Here is a 24906-nt window from a genome sequence, read left to right on the forward strand (position 1 = left end):
TGAAACCAAGACTGTAAATTATCTGTGAAATCTTTCATGCCATCAGCTCACTGAAAGAAAGAAGAGACAGATTTTGCGACAGCAACTAAAAGGAGAGCAAATCTCCAACTTTTGCACGTCAAATAAAAAAAACAATAAAATATAGATAAAACCGTATACGCACTCCCATGAAAGAAATGGATAAGCCTGTGACTCCCCACTACAAGACATGGCTCTTTTACAAAAACATGGTGTCCTTTTTGGATGACTTACTCGATAAGGTTCCGGATGAATCCAATAATAACTGCCATTCCCTGTCTCTTTTCCTTTCTAAAAGGTCCTCTATGCACTTTCGTCAAGTTAATTGAGACCAATCTGTTCTCCATATAAGAAAAACCAACTACAGAAATTAGGTAAGCAAAGCTCACTAAAATGTTCAATTAAATTTACTATTCAAGTAACTCAGATCACAGATAGCTACCATTGCCTTTTTACCATTTTTTTTGTTAAAACAAGTCCAAAAGACACAACAAATTTCCAAAAGCAATAACATTCGGGGCGAACGTTGTTTTGGAGCTAAGTATTCTTTATTTTTGGAAGGGCTGAAATGTAAGATCAGGAAATCTAAATACGATAAAAGCATCGGCCAAAAAAATAAATAAAATAAAAAGAAAACAAAAAGGACAAGTGAAAAAACCAGCGTCTTGTGCTCCACTTGTCTCCACCACAGTCCACACACGGAGCCAACCCCGCACCTACTCTCACGAATCTCGAGGCGAATCCGACGCCCTGCAGCCTTCTCCCTCCGCCCTCTTCCCCTCCAATCCATCAAAACCGAATGAGGAAATAAGAGCAAAATGGAAAGGGGGAAAAAGGGCTAAACCCAAATCGACGCACCAAACCCAACCCGGGACACCCGCCGCCGCCGCCGCCATCGCCGGCGGCCACCGCACGCGCGGCGTCCGGAACCTAGTGCTGGTGCCTCCAACCCCCCTACGGCCTGGACTCTGATGCGTCCCACCCCATGGCCTGCCATCTCCGCCCCCTCCTCAATCTCCGCCTCTTGCTGCTCCTCGGCGCGGTCCTCGGGAACGCCGGCCCCGGCCGGGGCGGCGGGGCGGAGGCGTCAGATCGGGCGGAGCCCGACCCGTACTCGATCCTGATGTGGCACGACTACTCGCCGCCGTCGCCCCCGCCTCCGCCCCCGGCCCCGGTGGCGCCGGTGGCGACCTGCGCGAAAGACCTCCATGGGAAGGGGGACTTCCGCACGCGATGCGAGGTCTCCGAGGAGGTCAAGCTGGGCGGCGACGTCTACATCACGGGGAACGGCAGCCTCGTGCTCCTCTCCGGCGCCTCCCTGACCTGCGAGAAGGCCGGGTGCGTCATATCTGCCAATCTCTCCGGCGAGGTGCGACTCAGCCGCGGCGTGCGCGTCAGAGCTGGGAGGGTCTCGTTGGTCGCCACCAACATCACGGTCGCCGACACTGTCGTTGTGAACACCACCGCGCTCGCCGGTGATCCGCCCGACCGGACCAGTGGCGTCCCCACGGGGACGCACGGTGACGGTGGCGGGCACGGCGGCCGTGGCGCCAGCTGCTTCGTCAAGGATGGGCAGACGCAGGAGGATTCATGGGGCGGCGATGCCTATGCTTGGTCAGACCTTGAACACCCGTGTAGCTTTGGCAGCAAAGGGGGCTCGACCAGTGTTGAGAAGGATTATGGCGGTGCTGGTGGTGGCATCGTGTGGTTGTTTGCTGAGAACCTGATCATGAATGGCACAGTGCTCGCCGACGGCGGTGATAGCAGTGAGAAGGGCGGAGGAGGTTCTGGGGGCAGCATCTATATTAAGGCTGCGACGATGTGAGTGTTTCTTGAATGATTTTAATTCCTGTTCTGCTTTCTGTATGCTAAGTGAACTGAGATATGGGTGTACAAGCTAATTAATTTTTAAGTATAATTTAGAAAACAGTTACCAATTGAAGGCCAGCAGAATAAATTGGTAAGCAGTTAATTAAGTTGAAGTTTGGAAAACAGTTAGCAGAGCAAATCGGTAGTTCCTGCAGTTTAAGGAATTAGCCATAATCAGCATTTTTGGCTGTGTTTGTACCCTGATGATAGTGGGTTAAGAGGCAAGAGAGGAAGACCTTTTTCCCCATGCAGAAATGCATCTAGGGCACATTTGATCATATGTTTGATGTACTGAATTAAGACAAACGGATTCTCAGTTTTCTAAAATTGCCGCTCGTGTTTGATGTATTTTTTGAAGCCTAGAGTCAATGTTGTTAATGAGCTCAATTTGATGATATGATCTTGTTGAGATGTTAATAAACTATAAAATTTAGTTCTGTTGAATCACTAAGATTTTAGGATTTCCCTTTGCATAGAAAGTTAAGGGTAGGAGGGGATCACCCTCATGGATTGATTGAGAGTAGATAAATGATGCACAAAATTAATTGGTGGATGAATCAAGCAAGAGTTTTTGTGCTGGTCATAATGATATACATATGTATGAAAAAGGGGCAGTCCAGGAATCTCTGTTCATTTGTAAGTTTTTTTCCTGTAGATCTGCTTAGTGCTTATTATGGTAAGCAAGACCTTGCAGTTTTTCCATCTCTTCTGAACTTCTGCTGGCAACAGGCATGGTGGTGGCAAGATCAGTGCTTCTGGGGGTAATGGTTTGGCTGGGGGAGGTGGAGGGCGAGTTTCGATTAACGTTTTTAGTAGACATGATGACACCCAGATTTTTGTTCATGGTAAGTTGTTCTAAATTCACATTGATCTCCTTTTTCTTACTTTACTCAGTTTTAGTGTTAACAGTTTTCACTTTTAGAAGAGTTGCACATGCATATAGCTTTTACCATCTGTTTCAGTGTTTAGTTGCCTGTTTTATTATTTTAGCTTTGGCTATATGCTGTTTCCTTTCTAAACCCATTTAGGTTCTGATCTAAATTGATCTTTACTTCTCCTTGTGTTCCTTGAGTTTAGGTTTAGCTGTTCTAACTTTTCAAGAGATCTGCATGTTATCTACTGTTTGCATCAGGACAAGAAAATGCGTTCACTTTCTATAGAAGCATCATACTGTTCCTTTTCACTACTCTTAGGCCCAACATGTTGTGGGTGTTTGCAATCAACCTCGCAGTCCTCATAACTTTCTAGTGATTCACATTTAAAGCTATTGTTAAGATGATCTTCTTGATTTTTTTTTTGAGATTAATATGTGCCATCTTTTCAGGGGGAAGGAGTTCAGGCTGTCCGGATAATGCAGGAGCTGCCGGAACTCTTTATGAAGCAGTACCAAAGAGTCTTATTGTTAGCAACAATAATTTGAGTACACAGACAGACACTCTTCTTTTAGAGTTCCCAAATCAACCACTGTGGACTAATGTTTTTGTGAGAAATCATGCGAAAGTTGCTGTTCCCTTGCTCTGGAGTCGTGTTCAGGTATGGACTTTGTAATGCTATCTTGATTAATACTCTACCAACAATGGTCTCTTTTTAGTAATATTTACATATTTTGCTGACACTGACTATCAAATCCTAGAATCTTGCATTTTCTTTTTCTCCAATCTAGCGCCAATTTATATATCCTTTAGACCTTTATAGACTACACAAAGACAACAATATATCTGAATTTTGGTTGTATAAGCATATGCTGTACAAGTCAATGTGTCACTGGTATATCACAGGGATATGGCATTCTAGTTCACAATCAGAATTGCAAAAGTGTAGTAGTATATATCAAGTCAAACAAAAACAAACTTCAAATATTTTATACTTCAAGAAATAACAGTTACTGGCTATCTGGCAGTACTGCAGTCTTGGTGCTGTATATTAAAATTTTTGTACTCTGTTGTCGCAGAAGCTCTTTTACATCCCCATAAAATAAGTACTACATATCATTTGCAATTTGCATAAGCCATACAGGGCACATTTTCTGTAATGAGACACAAGCCTATCATGGAGTTGTTTCTTTTATCCTATTGATTTTGTGCTTTCTCTCTATAGACTTATGTATGCAACTGATTATTTATAATTTCCAGGTGCAAGGGCAACTTAGCCTTCTTTCAGGTGGTATTCTAACTTTTGGTCTCACTCGTTATCCATACTCGGAGTTCGAACTGATGGCTGAGGAGCTCCTTATGAGTGACTCAACAATCAAGGTCATTTTTTTCCCTGTTGATCTCTTGTGATGTTCATCTATTCCCGTTCAACTTGGTGTACCTGCTAAGTATGTGTTAATTATTTCGCTGACTTGAACTTTTTTCCAGGTGTTCGGTGCTTTGAGAATGTCTGTGAAGATGCTCCTTATGTGGAACTCCAGAATGTTAATTGATGGCGGTGGAGATTCAATAGTTGCAACTTCTTTGTTGGATGCGAGCAATTTGATAGTCTTGAAGGTTCATTGTTTGCTCCAACATTAATGGCCGTTTTTCTATTTTGCTAATTCTGATTAATATTCATATTTTTTCCTCATATATATTTCAGGAATCATCTGTGATACATTCTAATGCTAATCTTGGAGTTCGCGGTCAAGGTCTACTGAATTTGTCTGGGGATGGAGACACAATTGAGGCGCAACGCCTTATTTTGTCACTGTTCTACAGCATACAAGTATGATATATATGCTTTTCAACATCACTGCTTTTGTTTTCTTAATCCATTGCCTTTTCTGAATGCTTTGTTTCTTGCGGCAATATTTCTCAGAGCATATTTTTTCTGGCAATCCTTGTGCAAATATTTAGGCATGACATTCAGCTACATTTGGAAACTTGTCTCTGTCTGTGTTTCTATTTACGGTTTGCATATGAACCCGAGATAAGACATTTCTATAGTTATGCTAATCATGATGGTTCATATAATCATCTCTCTGCTTATCTTAAGTGTATCTAGGCAATAATTTCTACTTCTGTGATGAGTGCCATACTTTCTTCTGCTGTGTCATGGTATATTGTGAATATGTTTTCTTGTACTTGTAATTTTGATTTGTAACTACCTAGATTGAATGTTCAATATGTTGTCAAATGAGGTATTATGTTCTTTTTTGCCCTTTTGTAACCAGTTGAAAGAAAGAATTGTGATAATATTCATCTTGTAGGTTGGACCTGGTTCAATTTTACGGGGCCCACTTGTAAACAGAAGTAGTGGTGATGTGTAAATACTTTCACCTTCAGCTATCACATTGCGATGTTCTTTTTCCCTATTTCCTGTGTTTGGAATATTTTTGCTCGCTAATGATTTCTTGTATATCTATTAGGGCTCCAAAACTGAATTGTGAAGATGATAGTTGTCCTGTGGAAATTATACATCCACCTGAAGATTGCAATCTAAATTCTTCATTGTCATTTACCCTTCAGGTACACTCAACTTTGAACATTCCCACGTAGTTTCCAGGTAAATTTTCTCATACAACACAGCTTATGGCCACTTCTCCCATTTAGGTGTGCCGTGTTGAAGATATTGATGTCTGGGGTCTCGTACAAGGAACTGTAGTTCATTTCAATAGGGCAAGAAGGGTCACTGTGCATACATCTGGGATGATCAGCGCATCAGGCTTGGGTAATTTGTTGTCTTTTTGCTTTTACAAAAATTCTCCATTGGTTTGTTGCCTCGTTCCTACAATTCTAATTTATAGGCAGCTTGTGGAAGCTTGCTTGTTGATCATAATCATTAGTTGTCAAGTACAATATAGTAGCATATAATCTTTGAACTTTTTGTACTGAACATATCTAAAAAATGATGAGTAACATTCACCTAGCCTGTTGAATGTCATGGTATATATTTTTGGCAGGAAAAATGCTTATATTACAACCAGATAAGCGAAGAATAGATAGTTGCGCTCTGTTGTGTTTGGGAGGAATTACTCTATACTGCTAAAACTATCACTTTTGCACTTTCCATTCCGTATGCTATTCTTGCTGCTACTTCTTTGGCCTGAGAGGAACACACCACTTAAGATGGCTGTGTCCTGCATGAGCGTATGTCTGCATAGTTTCTATATCTTCTCGGTGAGACGTTCCCTTCAAATTTCAGGCTGCCGAACTGGAGTAGGACAAGGAAAAATGTTAAGCAGTGGTGTAAGTGGTGGTGGTGGACATGGTGGTAAAGGCGGGGATGGTTTTTATAATGGAAGCCATGCTGAGGGTGGACCTACCTATGGTAATGCTGATCTACCTTGTGAACTTGGCAGCGGCAGTGGGAATGACACTACAGAGTTTTCTACAGCTGGTGGGGGTATAATAGGTATCACATGCTCCAGTTGTCCTCAGTTTTGTCTCATAGTATGTCTTAAAATGTGTCTTTTAAATGTTTCTGTAACTGCTTCCCAGTGATGGGCTCATGCGAATATTCGTTGCCAAGTCTCGCCCTCTATGGTTCAGTAGAATCAAATGGTGGCAGCTACGTTAATATGGTTACTAATGGCTCTACTGGAGGACCCGGTGGTGGTTCTGGGGGCACAATTCTTCTATTTGTGCACACTTTGTCCCTAGCAGAAAGCTCAGTCCTTTCAAGTGTTGGTGGCTTTGGAAGTGCTGGCAGTGGTGGAGGTGGAGGGGGAAGGATTCACTTCCATTGGTCTAATATTCCTACTGGAGATGAATATGTACCTGTTGCAGCTGTTAAGGGATCAATACTTACAAGGTCCGGGTTGATCCTTCCTCTAGTATTTGTTTTATAACTCGTAAAAGATTGCTTGGTGTTTTGGGTTATTACATGCGGTATCAGTCCTATCTATAAACTTTTGTGCTGTACTTCAAATTTAATCTTGATTTTAACTACTACTCATATCTAGTGTTATACGACTATGCTGACATTGGTTGACCATTGACATTATGAGACAAGAAGGCCAAGGAAAAGCTGAATAACTATTTTATACTGTATGCTCGATTTTTGGGAACTTTAATTAGGAGCTCTGCCAGCCTTATCATCAACTTTGTTGGTGCCATTATTTTGCAGACTTCTTATCTACCCTCTTCTTTCTTTTTTGCATTTGGCTGTTGGAGCCATCTCATCTTATGCAGCAGAACAGTTGAGCTGTGATGTGCATGATATAGTTTTGTTTTAATTTTTTAAATTTTCATTTCATCACCTGTAACTACTGTGCATGTTTGACATTACTGTAATGTTTTGAGTTATGTGTACATATTGTTCGTACACTAATTGTGTGTTCTTATACAGTGGAGGAGTCAGTAAAGGACAAGGATTTTCTGGTGGGAATGGAACGGTCACAGGAAAAGCTTGCCCAAAAGGCCTTTATGGTACATTCTGCAAGGTAACTTGTTCATATGTTACAAATACATTCTACCCTATATTATTGTTTTGTTGTAACATTTACGCAGTGAAGTTTGGTTAGTAATACACAAAATGGCTTAAACTAGTGTTCTGTATCTTGATAATGTGTAATATCTCGGTCCATATTTTTTGGGGGGTAAATTTGGAACAATTGCATATCTATTTCCCTTAACTCTGATTCTGGTGGCCATGTTCTAACGCCAGCGCGACTTAACGTGGTGATAATTGTTTCTGTGTAAACTTCAGGAATGCCCTCTGGGAACGTACAAAAATGTTACTGGATCTTCTAAATCTCTGTGCCTTCCATGCCCTCCGGCAGAACTCCCTCACCGCGCTATATACGTAAATGTCCGAGGTAAAGTGATTTCAGAACAAAATCTGACTTAAATTTTAAATTTGCTGGCCTGTCATGTCATGTTTTCTGTTTGGATTTAGTTTCTATCCTTTCACCCTTTTTTAGTTTGTATGTTGTTGTGCTAGGTAGGCATCCAGACAATTTTGTTAATTGAATATTTCTAACTTCGCTTATGTTTGCAGGAGGTGTTGCTGAAACTCCATGTCCCTACAGATGTGTGTCTGACAGATATCGCATGCCTCACTGTTATACAGCTCTGGAGGAGTTAATATACACTTTTGGAGGACCTTGGTTATTTGGCCTACTTCTTTCAGGCCTTCTTATCCTTTTAGCTCTTGTTTTAAGTGTTGCTCGTATGAAATTTGTCGGCACTGATGAGTTGCCTGGGCCAGCGCCAACTCAACAAGGGTCCCAAATTGATCATTCCTTTCCCTTCCTAGAATCTTTAAATGAGGTACTTCACACCCTTTTCTGCATAGCTCACATCTTAAGTGCCATGTGCCGTCCCTTTTTTTTTTGGATTGGAGCCTTCCTGAACTCTTATATAAATTTTGATATTGCTACAGGTCTTGGAAACTAATAGGGCTGAGGAGTCACATGGTCATGTACACAGGATGTATTTCATGGGTCCCAACACCTTCAGTGAACCGTGGCATCTCCCACACAGTCCACCGGAACAAATAACAGAGATTGTGTATGCATGCTTATCCTCAAGTTAACCTTGATACTGATCGATCAGATTCAACCTTTGCGATCCTTTTCTTTTATCCCCTGAGCTTTGTTGAGTTGCTCTTTTGATTCAAATAATCATTTTGATCTGCCTGTTGGAAGTACTATACTATCAAAATTACTTGAAATTGTGTTCTAATTTTGCTACGTCTTCTTTGTCAGATATGAAGATGCGTTTAATCGATTTGTCGATGATATAAACACCCTTGCAGCTTATCAGTGGTGGGAAGGATCTATTTACAGTATCCTCTGTATCCTTGCATACCCTCTGGCCTGGTCATGGCAACAGTGGCGTAGGAGAAAGAAATTACAGAGACTTCGCGAATTTGTTCGCTCTGAATATGATCATTCATGCTTACGGTCTTGCCGTTCACGTGCACTCTATGAGGGCCTCAAGGTCTGACTTGGTTTCTCAGAAAATTTGAATGCCTTTTCTCTTGATCATTCTCATAAATTCAAAATGCAAATTTCTTAAAGGTGGATCATTAAGCTTATGATGCTGCTTGCATAGTGAGAGTTCCTAGATACTTACAAAAATATTTGAATACTAGCAGAAGGGAGGCCTTGAAAGCTTCCATGATTGGAAATAGTACTTTCGAAGATGCTATTTTTAGTAGATAGGAAGATTTATTGTGTTGATACTAGAATTATGTACAAATCTGAATACATCGTCACTGAATTTATTTGGCTCCACTAGAATCATATTCAGGTTTAGATCTGTAACTGACCCTTTTATAATTTCTTGTGTCCTCTTTGGTCAATTGTATACTGTTTATGTCCATTCTCATTTCCGTCCATCAAATTTATTGTGTTTAAGGTGATTCCTGCTTTTCGAATATCTAGGTGACCGCGACTCCAGATCTAATGCTAGGGTATCTAGATTTCTTCCTTGGGGGAGATGAAAAAAGGCCCGACCTTCCACCTCGTCTTCGTCAAAGGTTTCCAATGTCTTTGATCTTTGGAGGCGATGGAAGTTACATGGCTCCATTTTCACTTCATAGTGACAGTGTGCTCACTAGTCTTATGAGCCAGGTATCATTTTAAGATCTTTCAAACTGCACTTCTCATGTCCGGACACTTCTCAGAATCTCATGGCATATCCATTACAGGCTGTTCCCTCATGGATATGGCACCGTCTTGTTGCTGGGTTGAATGCACAGCTGCGTTTGGTTCGCTGTGGAAACTTGAAAGTAACGTTTCTTCCTGTCATTGATTGGCTTGAAACTCACGCGAATCCCTCTTTAGCTGTGAATGGTATCCGCGTTGATCTTGCGTGGTTCCAAGCTACAGCATTAGGGTACTGCCAACTTGGTCTTGTTGTTTATGCTGTTGACGGAGAACCAGTGGTTGCTGAACATGATGGAAGCCCTAGAATAAAACTAGAGCAACGCTCACTGTGAGTTATTATGCGCTTTTATATTTGTTATTGATCTTTAGAATTGATCATTTGGCTTTGTTTATAATCATTATTATTTATGATGGCTTATTACACTATGCAGAACACAAAACATGCTCACTGATATCCAACTAGGGCAGGCAAGGGTTAAGGATGCTCTAATGCGCAAAAGGATTACTGGTGGAGTTCTTGATAGTAATAGCTTAAGGACCCTGAGAGACAGGAGAGATTTGTTTTATCCATTTTCTCTTATCTTGCACAATACAAAACCAGTCGGGCATCAGGTCTTTCGCTGCCATTGCTTCTGTTCACAGAATTATTATGGATCAATTCTTCATTTTGCGCTAATCATAGTTTTGTTTTTAACTGCAGGATCTTGTTGGTTTAGTAATCTCAATACTGCTTCTCGCAGATTTCAGCTTAGTTTTGCTTACTTTTCTCCAGCTATATTCATACTCTATGGTCGACGTACTCTTGGTTTTGTTTATTCTACCTCTTGGGATTTTGTCACCTTTTCCTGCTGGTATAAATGCTCTTTTTAGTCATGGGCCGAGGCGGTCAGCAGGCCTTGCTCGTGTATATGCATTGTGGAACATAACTTCGCTGGTCAATGTTGTAAGTATTCTTTGCCTACATTCAATTTTATGTGCTTATTGGTATCCATCACACTTGATAACAGCAATTGGACCAGTTTGTTTCTATCAAGTTCTATGCCTCTATAACCTTCTTTCTGTGCTTGTACTCTCTAGGTTGTGGCTTTCATATGTGGTTTCGTACATTATAAGTCATCAACCAAAAGACACCCGAGCGTGCAGCCATGGAACCTGGGAACGTAAGCATAATTTCCCCTTACCGTCCACTGCCATCTTTTGAGAGTTATATCCAGCTAAGCTATCAATTCACCATTTCCCCCAGTTTGCCGTCACACTTTTCACATGTCATGAAATCTTTCCAGGGATGAAAGTGGTTGGTGGCTCTTCCCAACCGGACTCATGTTGTTGAAATGCATCCAAGCAAGGCTTGTTGATTGGCATGTTGCTAATTTAGAGATCCAAGACCGCGCGGTATATAGCAATGACCCAAACATCTTTTGGCAGTCATGACACCTGGTGTAACTGGAAAGCTTTTTACAACTCGATTTTTTGGGAGTTGATAAAAGGACGAGTGCGAGCAGCAAGGCCTTTCTTTATTGACCAGGCCAAAGAAGCAACTACAGTTATAATAGATGCATATTTCAGCGTCCTTCGATGATCATGTGCAGTTGCAACCGGTGTTCTGTTGTATATATAAGAGGTGTACTTGATCCATTCTTTGTAGGATTTAGACACCATAGGGTTATAAACAATGCCAAAGCTAACCTAAGAGACACATTGGGGGGATGTCGGTTTTGGTTGTTGCTGTTCTCTTACTATCATGCCCTGGCCCTTATGTTGTTGAGCTGGGCAGAGGGGCAAAACAAGTCATCGGAGGATGCAAAAACCTTCTGTTGTATCTGTTGTTTCTGATGGGCAACATAAGAATTAACATGCTCCATGGTTTTAACTGACACAGCCAGGCTGAGACAATGCTGTCAGAAATCGGTGTAACGAGCCTGCGGGTCTTTTTGGCATTGTCGCTTCGTCCCTCGTTATTGTGTTTCCTATATTGGCGTGCGGTTGCCGTTCGTCTTTCTCGTGCTCCACTGCCCCTGCTCCGCCAACTTCCCTTCCTGCAAGTCACGATGGAAGTTCTCCCCGTTCCCGACATTTGGTGGTTCTCACGCTTCTTCATTAATAAGGAAAGCTAAATCCTGAATGTTTTTCTTCTCGTTCAGGTTGAGATTTCAAAGAATTACAACAAAATCTTTTTTAGTTAGAAACTTCTATCGGAATATCGGATGTGCGTTGTAGTTGGCGGGCAAGTGTCGAGCAGGGGTGTCAAATTGAGATGGGTTACCGTGGTGGCATGGCAGCTAGCAGTGTCGAAAACGAAACCAGTGATCAGTGTGAATGGAGTATAAAGAAAATCAGGTACTGATCACTGAAGAAATGCTCGGCAAAGAGAGGAGACAAGTCATATCAATCACCTCGATTCAACAGCAGGGTATGCCAAGTGCAAAATCTAGCATGTGAAATTGCGTATTCGTGTTTTTCATCGATAGTTCGAAGTAATTTGGTCGCAGTATTTTTTTTTGAAACGCATATAAGTATACTTGCATTTAGAATCCTTTCTATGTTAATAAATAATGTATCTCAAGGAAATTTGCAAACTTGTTTCCGGGTCGGTTACGGTTGGCTACTTGGCTTTATGGGCAGGCGCGGCTGATAAATACGTACTGCCAGTTACCGCGTCCGCCTGACCGCCTCCTTCCACGATCGCGATCACCGCCTCCACTCCACCACGCCGTTCCCCAGCGGAAACCAAGCGCCGCCCCTCTCCCCCACCGCCGCTCGCCAACCGCCCGCCATGCCGATCTCCTCCACCCTGACCGCGCGCCTCGGCACCGGCCCCGCGCCCGCGGCCGCGCGGTGGAGCCCCTACGCCCGGCCCTCTGTGCCTGAGCCCCAGGGCGGCCGCGGCGGCGCCAAGGCCTCCCGCACGGCCATGCGCCTCGATCCCGCTACGGCGAGGCTCCTCGCCTCCGCGCAGAAGGCGGCGCTGTCCGGATCGATTCGCCGTGCCAAGTCCCCTGCGCCCGACGCTGCTCCTGCCGCACCCGCACGACGGAGCCGTGGAGACGAGGCTGCAAGACCGGAGCCTGATCAGAAGCCGGAGCCGGAGCCGGAGCCGGAGGCTGGGGACAACACACCAACCCTTGAGAAGCGCCGCGCCAGCGGCGGGGGTGGCTTCGTCTTCCTTCGCTCCCTCGCTGGACACACGGAGGTGCGTGCTTCCCCGCCCTCTCTGAAAATTTGCGCTATTCCCGACGCGATCGCGGCGGGCCGATTTGGATGCAATTTCGGTCGAGCGGTTGCGAATTGTGATGGGTTCTTACTGTGATCGCTAATTCGACAGGCTATCAGCGGGTTCTCTGTGCCGCGTGGTTCCGACAAACTCTATTCCGGCAGCGTCGACGGATCTGTTCGCGTCTGGGACCGCAACTCTGGCAAGGTAGCTCGGCTCTTGGTTCCCGGCAATCTCATCTGACTAGCTATATGTGCGGTTCGACTTTGGGTTGCGTCCCTCCATTTGCTCACGGTGGATTGGTGGTTGATGTGCTGGTTGGCAATTTGTGGCGGTTGCCTGGACCATCGATTGGGGATTCAGGATTTCTGCTGATTGCTGATGGCAATCAATGCGCTGAATGTTATCCCGGTTGCTGATGGCGATCAATGCGCTGAATGTGTCACCAATTTCCACTGGATATCTCCTGATTAGTTTTGGTGGTACATGCGTATGTCAGTTCAGATTGGATTGTTCTCTGCACGGTGACAGTTCAGATTGGATGTTCTCTGCACATAGAGGTTATTTACTTGTTGGCTGGGATCATTGTTATTAGAGGCTCGTTGCCTACTTCAGTTATCAGTGTACCCAGGATCAGTTTGGGAGGTCATCTGTCTAGTTGGCACTTGGCTAATAAGCTGTTGGCTGATTTGGAAGGGACTCCAAGATTACAGTTGTCTTATCAACGGATGTTCATGATTTTTTTTGTAAGAAAAATTAGTAGTGAGAAAAAAAGAAAAAACAAAGGAGAACAAATAGATAAAGAATCATGGGCATAATTCTAGATTGAGAAGAGGAGGAAAAGAGACTTCATGTAGAAAGCAAAAGGGGAAAAAAATCTAATCTGTTACCATATTGTCTTTTTGTTCTTAATGTTTCTGCAATAGTGTGTTGATGTCATCAAGATGGGAGGCAAGGTTGGCTGCATGATAACCCATGGCCCATGGGTATTCATTGGGATTCCAAAGTCCGTTGAGGTGATATTCTGATTTCCTGGATTCTAGTGGGAACAAACACATTTATTTTGTACTATATATTGGCGATCTTATATTGAGGGTTACTTTGATTGGTACAAGGCATGGAACACACAGACAGGGATGAAACTGAGTCTTCAGGGGCCTTCTGGTCTGGTTTGTTCCATGACTGTCACGGGTGAGATGCTGTTTGCTGGCACGGGAGATGGTCGCATCATAGCTTGGAAATTTCCTTCTAAGGAGAGCAACATTGAACCAGTGGCGATCCTCAGTGGCCATCAACGTGCTGTGATTTCACTTTCAATCTCGGCAACAAGACTTTACTCTGGCTCACTTGACAAGACCATCAGAGTACGTATTTTATTTTTCCTCAAGATTTCGCTAACATTGACCACTGAATGTTGTGTTGGTACTAATGTACTCTTTGTATTTATTATCAGGTATGGGATCTCATGACCATGCAGTGTCTCCAAACACTCTCTGAGCATAAAGCTGCTGTAACATCTGTTCTATGTTGGGAAGACAAGTTATTATCTTGCTCCCTGGATAGGACTGTAAAGGTCTGGACCCTTTCAGAGTCTGGAAACCTTCAAGTCAGATATACCTATGCTGAGGAGCATGTAAGCACTGCACTCCTTCTCATGTGTTATTTATTTTCTTTGTTGAATGCTGCAGACTGTTATGCTCAATATTTACAGCATCTGCGTTTCTATATGTATAGTGACTAAATTGTAACTATTAAAGTTCAGAATTAAATAGGAACATTTACCTTTTGTAATTGTAGTTTGGCTAATCTTTTTCCTTATCCTGCTGAATATTGGTACTGCCCAAACTTGCTTGGGACTAAAAGGCTTCATTGTTGTTGTATTGGTAGTGCAAAAAGTCATGCCTTCATTTGTTTCAACAATAAGTGAAATTTTGTGCAAATAAGCACAATGAGTTTGTTCCTGCTGCCATTGTCTTCCAACTTCATTGATCATTTTTGTTTCAGTGTGCTACTGCATTGAGCAGCTTCTGTCTGTTCTCAAGTGTCAGTACAAATGCTTCTGTGTTTGCTGCACGTTACATTTCATAAGGACTTAACTGTTGGGACTCCATTTGCTTTCAGCCAAGCCATATGATTCATAAATGCGGTCTCTGAACTAGGTGTAGCATAGACTTGATTCATAAATGTGGTCTCCGAACTAGGTGTATCATAGGCTTGCTGGAACCTCTCAGTGTAGGGTCTTCTTAGTTGCATACTCCCTCCGTCCCGCAAAGAGTGTCCCTTTTAAGTTTTTCCTAAGTCAAACTGTTTTAAGTTTGAGTAAGTTTACAATGAAGAGTATCAATATTTATAACACTAAATAGTTATGCTATGAAAATATATTTCATAACGAATCTAATGAAACTCGCTAGACATCAAAAGCATTGATATATTTTTTATATAAACTTGGTCAAACATAAGATGGTTTGACTTAAGAAATAACTAAAGAAACACTCTTTGCGGGACGGATGGAGTATGGAGATAGCTTGTCTGGTTGGTCTTCTGGTATAACTGAGTTTATCTGGCAAAACTGGAAACTTTTTTTTTTCTCGAACGACGTAGGAGAGCTGCGTGTCATTTAATTAAGAGAGAAAAAGAGAGTACAATGAGTCCAGTTATGGACCAAAACCTGAGCACAGGAACACACACCCACACACCTACTCAGAGAAACTTACAGATCGTGCCACAACAAGAAGCATGGCCTTGACCAAAAACACCCTGACCTAGGCAGGTGGGGCCAGTGACCTCACTTGGAATTCCTGAAGTTTGGTTGCCCCAGCCATGCCCCAAACGCTACACTCATCTGCCAGACTGCTACTGTCTGGAGCAGCACAGAGGTGCTTGGTCTAGCATTCTCAAACTGGAAACTTCAGTGGTGAATGTTTCTATATACTGATAGAAGCCCCGTTGGATGAGAATTTCAGATGGTCTGCTCGGTTCATCTGTTTTCCATGAAGAATATCATATTTTGAACTTTGAAAATAACTTATTGAACGTATGTTCAAACTGATTTGCCTATCAAAAAAAATCTTGGGTCTGCACGCAGCAAGAACTAATGGAATTTCCTGGATATTGTTCTAGATTGTTCACCAGCTTAGTTTTCAGCTCCTCCATGAAATGGTCCGAGAAAAACTGCTGGTGTGCTTGATCATTAGAAATCACACTAGGATACAGTAGGATACAGTCATACAGCTGTACAAGTGCAATGAGAGAGTGCTATGTTAACCTCAGTTTTCCTTTTCTTTTTTCCTTGCATAGTTGCATGAGAATGGTTTATTTTTGAGCTGCTCCTCACAACAGCTCTAACATTTCCGATTCTGTTGCAGGGGTTGCGCACACTCTTCGGCATGCACCGCGTTGGGAAGACGCCAGTTCTTCTCTGCTCCCTCCATAACCGCAACCGCATCCGCCTGCTCGACCTTCCATCGTAAGTTGATGAAACCTGCCAGTTACATCAGGTGTCGAATCACCTGTACCGCGGCTTCCTTATTACTGAAAGGAGCTCTGCTTTTGCTTCGTCATCTTTCAGGTTCCAGGAGGTGGGCACCCTCTTCTCCAACAAGGAAGTGAGGACCATCGAGCTCGCTGATGGTGGGCCGCTCTTCACTGGAGACTGCTCCGGCGAGCTGAAGGTGTGGCGGTGGGCGCCCCAGGACCAGGAGGCGGCGCCGGCTGCGCAAGCATAGTCATCAGTATAGCCTCGTTGAAGACTGACAGCTCCATCATTGTAATATTGTATGCTTGTAAATTATGGCAGCTCTAAAGTCAATCTCTGACCATTGTAGCACAGTGCCCAGATGGCCAATTTTTATTTTGTGAGGCCTGATTGGTGATGCAGTCCTGATGTCACGTTACCGTGCGGCTGCTTAACTGCCACGACTTGAGATGCGTGCCAGTGCCCAGGCCGTGGTGGCCTGCCCTGGCACGTCCTCACGTCCACAAGGGGGGCATGGCCGTGTCCGTGTGGATGCAAGATGGCCAAGCGTGTAGATTTGTCACCATGCCGTGTGACATACTAGATTGCCTAACTCCGATTGACTCTGGTAATGCTATTTTGACGCTAGGAAACAAGCGCGTCCATTGAATTCCGCCCACGGTTTACAGATACGTACGAAAGACGTTGGAGCCCTGATTCTCCCGTATTTATTATATATAGATATAGCTTGCTCTGCAAAACTTCTAAAAACAGAGAGAATCGGCTATACTTGAGCATGGTGTTTCCTTTGATATACATGCTTGTTTGGTTAGTTTTATTTCCTTTTTTATTCGCTGGCGATAAGTGGTATTGCGATCAGTTAGTTTTCCAATTTTTTTTATTCGCTGACGATAATTGGTGTGATCTAGTGAATAGGCTGTATCGCCTGGGCTTGCGTAGGTGTGATGGTGACTAATAATCTACGACCACCTTTATTCAGGTCGGCACACTGTTGCTTAGCTTTTGTAGAGTGACTTTGTCTAACTTGGAATGAACCTCTCCAAGCATGCCGTTCGTTGGTCAACGGGCAAGTGCAATGCATGTGGCGAATGCTGAGGAAATAAGAGAAAGCAAAGCCAGCTTTGGTCAACTGGAGTATTCCACTTATCATCATCAACACCCGATCGACCTGCTTGTTACAAATGACCCTTTACCTGATCTTGTCAATGTCAGTTGTCAAATGCGTGCTATCTGATCAATCACGTAACAAGATTGTTTTTTTATAGAAAAAGACGGAGACATCGAAGCAAAACGTGCGAAATGAGGAAGAATCACCTCGATCCAAGTAAATGTCTTTCACAAGTGACGGTGCCTTTTTTCTAAAAAAAATCTCACACTTTTTTCTTTTATAAAGTGACAACCAGTCAATTTGCAACAAAAAGCTACTCCCTCCATTCCAAATTACTATTTATTTTGACTTTTCTAGATACATAGCTTTTGTTATGGATCTGCAAGAGCTATGTATCTAGTCAAAACGAATAATAATTTGGGACATGAGTAGTTTTATTAACCCAAGATGAGAATATGAGATGCAATTATTTCACTTTATTACTATCTCCCATGGCAGTAGATGACCTTGGGATCAGTGATCTATACAGATTGACGGCTGTGTGAGTTCATATTATTAACCCCTCCAAGAAACCATTTGCTATCGAGTTGGTGGCGATGCATGGTCATGGATCATCAGTTGAAGATGTCCTGGCCGGGGGACAACAGTTTCTTGGGGTCGTACTTGTTCTTCATGTCCACGAACCACTTCCACTTGTCGCTGCCGAAGTGCCGGATCCAGTCGTCGCGGTTCGTGTAGCGCGCCAGGTAGCTCTTGTACTGGATCCCGGTGCTGTCGCAGAATTTCACGATCCTCTGGTTCTGCGTCTGCAGCCGCGCCAGGTCGTTCGCCACCGACGAGAAGAGCAGCGACACAACGTAGAACACGTCCTCCGCCGGCGTCGCCGCCGACATGCCGTCGTACCACCTGAAAAGACGCCGGAGAAGAGTCAGCCGCCGTGTGTCTGATTCGATTATATTCGCAGACGCATGCATATGGCTCTGACGACGTACTTGGCTTTGTTCACGGGGTAGACGATGAGCGGCCCGACGATGTCGGCGCCTTGGAGGATGCCCTTGAAGACGCCGCGGTCGAAGTCGGCGATGCGCGACCCCGGCACGAACATGTTGAGCCATGGATGGGGGACTCGCCATAGCCCGACCTTGTTCAGCGCCACCTCCTCGCTGTGCACCCGGTCCAGGAACTCCACGTACGTCACGTCGCGCTCGAACGAGAACCCCGGCTCGAACCTGAGCCCGTCCAGCACAGACTTGAGCACCTGATCCACCGAGGCGGCAGCGGTAGCGTTGTCGTAGTTGAGGGTGGCCTCGATGCTGTACACGGTGGTGACGTTCCGCTCCTTGGCGAGCGCGACGATCCTGGCGGCGTCGGCGTCGGAGAAGAACCCCGTGTTCTTCAGGTCGGAGGCGAGGCTCTGGTTCACGAACACCGACCCCTCGACGTAGCTCAACGGCCCGAACGCGCCGCCGGGCCGCGGGGCGATGAGCCGCTCCTGGTCGGCGGTGAAGGTGGCGAAGTCGGTGTAGACGAGCCGCACCCACCGCGCCCGCGCCGGCGCCGGCTCCACCGCGATCCGGGCGCGGGTGATCACGCCGAACTGGCCCAGCCCGCCGAGGACGGCGTCGAATAGGTCAGCGTTGAGCTCCTTGGAGCACGTCACCGTCTCCCCGTGGCCTGCACGAATTGCACCCAAAGTCAGCGCCCAACAATCAAAGCCACAGATTAAAAGTGATTAAACCGCGGCAATTGTCAATGTCAACCGGCCCATTAGTGCGAGCCAGCGTATTAGTTAAAGACGTCGCCGCCCCTCGCCGGCCAGCCGGCCGGCCGGCCGGCCGGTGCAGCTAGCGCTGGACATTAACCACCACCATGCACTAATACTATAATACACAATCTTAAATGTGATTTGCAATGTGGTTATCGAATTTAATCAGGCGATTTAGATTATAGTTGCGAATCTTGCGATCGAGTTGCACCGGTAGAAGAAGCAATCGGCAGTTTGGTGATGCAAGGTGTGGCACGTAATTACTAAGAAAAGGCTTGCTTCCAGGCATGGTGCATGGATATTTTGCGCAAGCGCACACGTACCGGTGATCACGTCCATCTCGTACACGTTAGATATCTGTGGGCCGTGACGGAACGTCTGGCCGCTGACGCCGGCGTTGGAGAGGGTTCCGCCGACGGTGAGGTAGAGGTAGTCCGTCCACGACCGCGGCGCCACCCCGCGGGCCAGCGACGCGTGCAGCACGTCGATCCACATCTGCTCGCCGCCGGCGTCCACGTACCGGCCGTCGGCCGACACGTTGATGCGCGGGGCGGCGGCGCCAGGGTCGCCGAGGGAGGGCATGTTGACGACCACGCCGCCGGGGGCGAAGGCCTGGCCCATGAGGGAGTGGCCGCGGCCGCGGAACGCGACGGTGTACGGCCACCCCGGGGTGGAGTACGCCGCGCCCAGGAGCGCGGCGAGATCGCCCGGGGACGCCGGGTAGAGCACCGCCGCCGGGAGCGCCGACGTGATGTTGCCGAAGTCCATCGACGCCGGCACGGTGGCGTTGCTGTCGGTACGGAGCTTGCCCTCCTTCGCGAGCTTGGCGAGGGAGGTCGGCCAGGGACGATCGCCGGACGTTGCCTGTGCATGGCAGGAGGCGATTAGCGCGGCTAACAGCAGGTAAACCACCGCCATTAGCGACGTTCACAGAGCTTAATCCGCGAGACAAGATGTGATGTGTGTTTGGTAACTGGGATGTGGTGTTTGCACCCCGTATTTATAGGAGGTAGGGCAGCACATGCGTGTGATTACATACTTCAATTACTCGACTGTTTTTTCTATCTATCTATCTATTTATATAGTATACTATAGTATAAAGATTCAAAACAATTGAAAATACTTCTCACCTAGAATTACAACTCCATACCTCTCACATAGGCTCCACTTGACAGGTCAAGGAAGGTACCAATGTTTTGAGAAGAGGTAAAAACAACATACGTGTGATTACATACTTCAAATTACTCGATCACAAAGATGCTTTTGTAAGGAAAAAGATCATGTCGAAGTTGTGTGTACATGCCGTCTAGCTTAGCCCTGTTTAATTCTGCTTTTTTAATGAAACTAGTTAGCTTACGGCCTGGAATTGACCTCACAAACCAGAAATAAACCCTGGTGGCCGTTAAGTCTTGTTTTATTTTGTTTGACCGCAGAAATAAACTAAAATACAGTAAGCTCTACGTGTCATGTGTATGTGTAATTAGCGGTATGTATTTTTCACTGATCAGTGATCGAATTGGCCATCTTGGGGTCTTGTTAAATCTGGCTGTCTGAACATTTGGAGACCAGGGACTGGAAGTTCTTTATTGTATTGGGCAGCTGCGACATTTGCATACATTATGTGTTGTACTTACTCCTTTGACGAAGCTGGGTAATAGAATATTACTAGATCGAAAATAACACTTCTTGAATCTTTTAGCTTGCATGCCACTTTAATTATCTCATCTTAATAACCATGAATAAAGGATTGGAGAAAATGACAGCAGATATTGGAAACAATGATCCTTGATTGGGACATTATGTTTTGATCGATAAGTCGCTTCATCATGCTTAAGACCAACGTGCTAATGTATTTCAGCGAAGGTGGCCGCATGTCAATTTCAGCGGCTAATTGTTGCCTTATATTTCTGTACTCTCTCGTTGTTCCATGATCCCATTCTGGTTTGACATTTATGTTGTTTCAGCGGCTACGATTTAATTCAGTAATGACAATTGCTAATTTTTTTCACTTCTTCATGGACTTTTGGTAAGGCTTGCTACAAATGTTCAGGAATTCACGTTCATTTGTTGACTAATTAAGATTCTTTCTAGTGGTAGTATAAAAGATAACAGCCGTTGTTTTAGAATGTCACACTGTAATTTTGATCGGTGATACGAAAGTGACATCCACAAATCTATTATGATTTATTTTACAGTACTTAATATTGCCTCCGTCCCAAATTATTAGTCGTTTTGCATTTTCAAGATTCATAGATTTTGATATGAATATAAATATATATTATGTTTAGATGTATAGTAAAAGGTATAAACTTAGAAAAGCTAAAACGACTAATAATTTGGGATGAAAATATAGCTCTCTTTGAATCACATGATGTTTGAAAGCGTATAGATATAATAAACACGTAGGATTAAAATGCCTCGTCACATGGGATCCTGCAATGTTTCAAAATGTATGGTACATGTGACAACGTATGAATTTCAAAGGGAAAGAAGAAGAAGAAAGAGATGCATCGAACTATTAAAAACATGATGTTCCTATGGAGGCATAGCTAACAGGAACCAAACTTTGGCATCTCTGTTCCGTTTGTTTCCGAGGGCCTTTAAGATAATTTTCAAGGACCAGAATCCTCCAAAACTCCCATAGGATCAATCCAATGGAGGCCTGAATCATAGTCTCAGAATTCCTGTGGCTACAGGGACGACTGAGCTAGAATCAGACTGCTTATGTAAAATTGGATACCTAAAATTTGTTTTAGTATAGGAGAGAGAAGATTTTTAGATAACTCTTGTGCTTTTTTCCCAACAGTTTCGGTAAAACTGGATACCTATATCTCCTCTAGGGACTAATTCGCAAGTGTAATTCTATTTCAAGGGCTAATCTGCAAATCCATCTTATCCTCTCCTCTACCTCTTTCGGTCCTTCCTTCCCCGACGCGGCGACGCCCTCTACTACTCCCGCCGCCGCTCTGCTCCCTCACGCCGCCGCTCTCTGCTCCCCCATCACCAGCTCGGGAAGACGACGAATCTGAAGGGAGAAAGAAGAATCGGCGGCGGACAGCCTCAATTGAAGCGGAGGATGGCGAATCGGCGGCAGCAAGGCCCGAATCGACGGCTTCTTCCTCGCCTCCTCTTGCTCCTCCGCCGGCCTCACCCTCAAGAAGCTGGGGAAGGTGTAGTAGGGGCGGCGGGAATGGCTGGATGGCGCACGGCGGGGCGCAGGTAAGGGAGGATGGCGTGCGGCCATGGCTGGCGGCGCAATTGGGCTGCTCCTCGTGGAGCTCTCCCACCATCCCTCCCCAACCTCGTCTTTAAGCTTCACCATGCCTCCGAACCTTCGATTTGAGGTCCAAATCGACCAATTTGAGCTCCCAAGTGACGAATCGAGCTTTGAATCGGGTGGAGCAGGAGGCACGGGCCGCTCGGGTGACGGGCGGCGCACGGCCGGGCGAGGCACATGCTGCTGGGGGCGGTGGGGAGGGCTGCCGGAGAGGGCGGCGCACGGCGGGGCTGGAGCGGCACGTCGGAGGTGCCCCTTCTCTCCCCGCTCCGGCTGCTGCTCACCGCGCACGCGTGGCTCGTCCACCGCGGTTCGCCCACCGTCCTCTTGGTCGCTGCACGGGATCTAGCCGGGAGGGGGGAGGTGAGTTCGGGCGAGACGGTGTGGCGCTCCGCCGGCGCCGGAGACGGAGATCAGGGGCGGCGCACGGCGGGTGGAAGTTTCCACCGAGGGGCAGTTGGAGCTTCCTGGAAGAGCAAATAAATTTAGCAATCAGTATATTTGCACACGGGAGTGAGAAATTTAGTCATAGGCTGAAAAATTTAGGTATAGTAATTTATATAGGTACGTTGGAACAATTTTTTGTTGTTGGGATATCAATCCATTTTACATAAGCTATTAGAGATGCTTTTAGATCTTAGCTAGGAATACCCTCTGAATTCTGGTAGCTCCAGGTTTCGGCCAAGTTGCTCTCTCAGGGCCAAAATACAGTTTAGACTTCCTATAATTTTTATTCTACTCGTAAATACAAGTCGGTTTTAGGATTCTTACAGGTCCAAGTTTTCTAATTTTGACAAAAATATATAAAGACTTAGCTAGGTAGTTAGATTCAACGGAAGCGCTAGCGCCCGGACGTCCGATAATTTTGTTTTATCGGATGCTCCGTCGCAACATTGAAAAATAACATCGAAACATCAAAAATCAACACTTGCAACACCTTTACGTGCATGAAACATCCCGAATTGCTTCGTGCAACATTCAAAACAGATACATTGCAACAACAAAAAAAACATCTCTTACAACATTGCAACAACAAAAGAAGAAGAGATGATTCAAACAAAACAACTATATGCAATATCATGAACAAGTTGGTGCAACACCCGATTGCTGGCAAGTCAAACTGTTGCAAAACAGATGAAACATCAAAAGTTATCATTGCAACATCCAAAAATAACTATTGCAACACCATGAGGTACCTATTGCAACACTCAGATCCACGACAACCAGCCTGCCGCCGAAGCTCGTCCACCATGGCCGCCGCGCGATCCTTCCCCGCTCGGATCTCGCCGGGGTCGGGGAGAGGGCCACCGGATCCGATGCAAAACAGATGAAACATCAAAAGCCACTGTTGCAACATCCAAAAATAACTATTGCAACACCATGAGGTACCTATTGCAACACTCAGATCCACGACAACCAACCTGCCGCCGAAGGTCGTCCACCATGGCCGTCGCCCGATCCTTCCCCGCTCGGATCTCGCCGGGGTCGGGGAGAGGGCCACCGGATCCGGGGTATTGGGTGCTCCCGGTTGGTTGAGGATGCCGGAGTGGGGGAGGGGTGCCGCCAGGGTGGGGGACGAGGTTCCCGGAGTGGAGGAGCGCGCCGCCGCCGAGGTGGATGAGGAGGACACCGTGGTGGGGGAGCGCGCCGCCGTTGGGGAGGGGACGAGGCCACTGGGGTGCGGGACGAGCCGCCGGGGTTGGGGAGCGTGCCGCCACCGGGATGGATGAGGAATACGTTGGGATGGAAGGTTGAAGAAGGAAAGGGATGGGGAAGAAAAAATGGTAGCGCTTGCAACATCCAAGAATCCGTACTGCAACATCGTGAGATACCTATTGCAACATGGCCGCCGCCCGATCCTTCCCCGCTCGGATCTCGCCGGGATCAGGGAGAGGGCCACCGGATCCGGGGGCGTTGGGCGCCCCCGATGGGTGAGGACGCCGAAGTGGGGGAGGGGCGCCGTCGGGGTGCGCGAGGAGGATGCCAGGGTGGGAACGAGGTCGCTGGGGTGGGGGAGCGCGCCACCGCCAGGTGGGCGAGGAGGATGCTGGAGTGGGGGAGCGGGTGGGGGATGAGGCCGCCGGGTGGGGGAGCACGCCGCCATCGAGGTGGACGAAGAGGACGCCGGGGTGGAATGTTGAAGAAGAAAGGTCACGGGAGTGGGATGGGGAAGAAAAAGAATGGTGAAAATGGATAGATAGGAAGCGCCAGATATTTTTGGAGCAGAACGTCCGACGCGTCCGGACGGTCGGACTGTAGCATTTCCGTAGATTCAAAGGTAGTAGATCATGAGATGAGAATAATTCTAGGTATATTAAACCCTTTTTTTTCTGGAAGGATCAAAAGGACCGATTGCCCAAGCAAGTGGCCGATCTCCTCGGAGTCTCAGGCGCATGCAGTTAGGGTCCGTTTGGTTACTTTTGCTTATTTTAGCACGTGTCACATCGAATGTTTAGATACTAATTAGGAGTATTAAACGTAGACTATTTACAAAACTCATTACATAACTGGAGGCTAAACGGCGAGACGAATCTATTAAGCCTAATTAATCCATCATTAGCAAATTTTTACTGTAGCAACACATTGTCAAATCATGGACTAATTAGGCTTAATAGATTTGTCTCGCCGTTTAGCCTCCACTTATGTAAT

The 24906-nt window shown here is 45.7% G+C and overlaps 3 protein-coding genes across 3 annotated transcripts; 2 read left to right on the top strand and 1 right to left on the bottom strand.

Annotated features, from left to right (window-relative positions):
• Positions 1 to 832: 832 nt before the first annotated feature.
• On the top strand, positions 833 to 11295 carry LOC117858452 (uncharacterized). Its single transcript, XM_034741522.2, has 22 exons — positions 833 to 1839; positions 2617 to 2732; positions 3212 to 3420; positions 4020 to 4139; positions 4248 to 4376; positions 4465 to 4590; positions 5075 to 5130; positions 5234 to 5333; positions 5418 to 5535; positions 6010 to 6219; positions 6306 to 6618; positions 7156 to 7249; positions 7516 to 7624; positions 7807 to 8078; positions 8191 to 8318; positions 8516 to 8750; positions 9197 to 9385; positions 9463 to 9749; positions 9853 to 10033; positions 10122 to 10364; positions 10499 to 10581; positions 10705 to 11295. The coding sequence occupies exons 1-22, from the start codon at positions 1004 to 1006 to the stop codon at positions 10850 to 10852; spliced, it is 4302 nt and encodes a 1433-aa protein (XP_034597413.1). The 5' UTR covers positions 833 to 1003; the 3' UTR covers positions 10853 to 11295.
• Positions 11296 to 12080: 785 nt separating this feature from the next.
• On the top strand, positions 12081 to 16508 carry LOC117858453 (zinc finger CCCH domain-containing protein 17). The gene is made up of 7 exons (XM_034741524.2): positions 12081 to 12611; positions 12744 to 12839; positions 13559 to 13648; positions 13748 to 13996; positions 14086 to 14265; positions 15998 to 16098; positions 16201 to 16508. Exons 1-7 carry the CDS (start codon positions 12195 to 12197, stop codon positions 16355 to 16357), a joined length of 1290 nt encoding a protein of 429 aa, XP_034597415.1. The 5' UTR covers positions 12081 to 12194; the 3' UTR covers positions 16358 to 16508.
• A 1163-nt stretch (positions 16509 to 17671) lies between these two features.
• On the bottom strand, positions 17672 to 19963 carry LOC117855716 (cytokinin dehydrogenase 1). The gene is made up of 3 exons (XM_034738093.2): positions 19304 to 19963; positions 18208 to 18889; positions 17672 to 18121 (listed from the first exon to the last, which is right to left on the bottom strand). The coding sequence occupies exons 1-3, from the start codon at positions 19896 to 19898 to the stop codon at positions 17830 to 17832; spliced, it is 1569 nt and encodes a 522-aa protein (XP_034593984.1). The 5' UTR covers positions 19899 to 19963; the 3' UTR covers positions 17672 to 17829.
• Positions 19964 to 24906: the final 4943 nt, after the last annotated feature.

The sequence above is a fragment of the Setaria viridis genome, chromosome 5, assembly GCF_005286985.2.
Source record: "Setaria viridis chromosome 5, Setaria_viridis_v4.0, whole genome shotgun sequence".
Lineage (NCBI taxonomy): Eukaryota > Viridiplantae > Streptophyta > Magnoliopsida > Poales > Poaceae > Setaria > Setaria viridis.

Excerpts from the sequence above, each read along its gene's own strand:
- LOC117858452 (XM_034741522.2), top strand. The coding sequence starts at position 1,004 with ATGGCCTGCCATCTCCGCCCCCTCCTCAATCTCCGCCTCTTGCTGCTC. Across the intron at positions 7,250-7,515 it reads TTTATGGTACATTCTGCAAG|GAATGCCCTCTGGGAACGTA; the intron begins GTAACTTGTTCA and ends TGTAAACTTCAG. Across the intron at positions 9,386-9,462 it reads TCACTAGTCTTATGAGCCAG|GCTGTTCCCTCATGGATATG; the intron begins GTATCATTTTAA and ends TATCCATTACAG.
- LOC117858453 (XM_034741524.2), top strand. The coding sequence starts at position 12,195 with ATGCCGATCTCCTCCACCCTGACCGCGCGCCTCGGCACCGGCCCCGCG. Across the intron at positions 12,840-13,558 it reads GGGACCGCAACTCTGGCAAG|TGTGTTGATGTCATCAAGAT; the intron begins GTAGCTCGGCTC and ends TTTCTGCAATAG. Across the intron at positions 13,997-14,085 it reads CACTTGACAAGACCATCAGA|GTATGGGATCTCATGACCAT; the intron begins GTACGTATTTTA and ends ATTTATTATCAG.
- LOC117855716 (XM_034738093.2), bottom strand. The coding sequence starts at position 19,898 with ATGGCGGTGGTTTACCTGCTGTTAGCCGCGCTAATCGCCTCCTGCCAT. Across the intron at positions 18,890-19,303 it reads CGAGATGGACGTGATCACCG|GCCACGGGGAGACGGTGACG; the intron begins GTACGTGTGCGC and ends CAATTCGTGCAG. Across the intron at positions 18,122-18,207 it reads TACCCCGTGAACAAAGCCAA|GTGGTACGACGGCATGTCGG; the intron begins GTACGTCGTCAG and ends GCGTCTTTTCAG.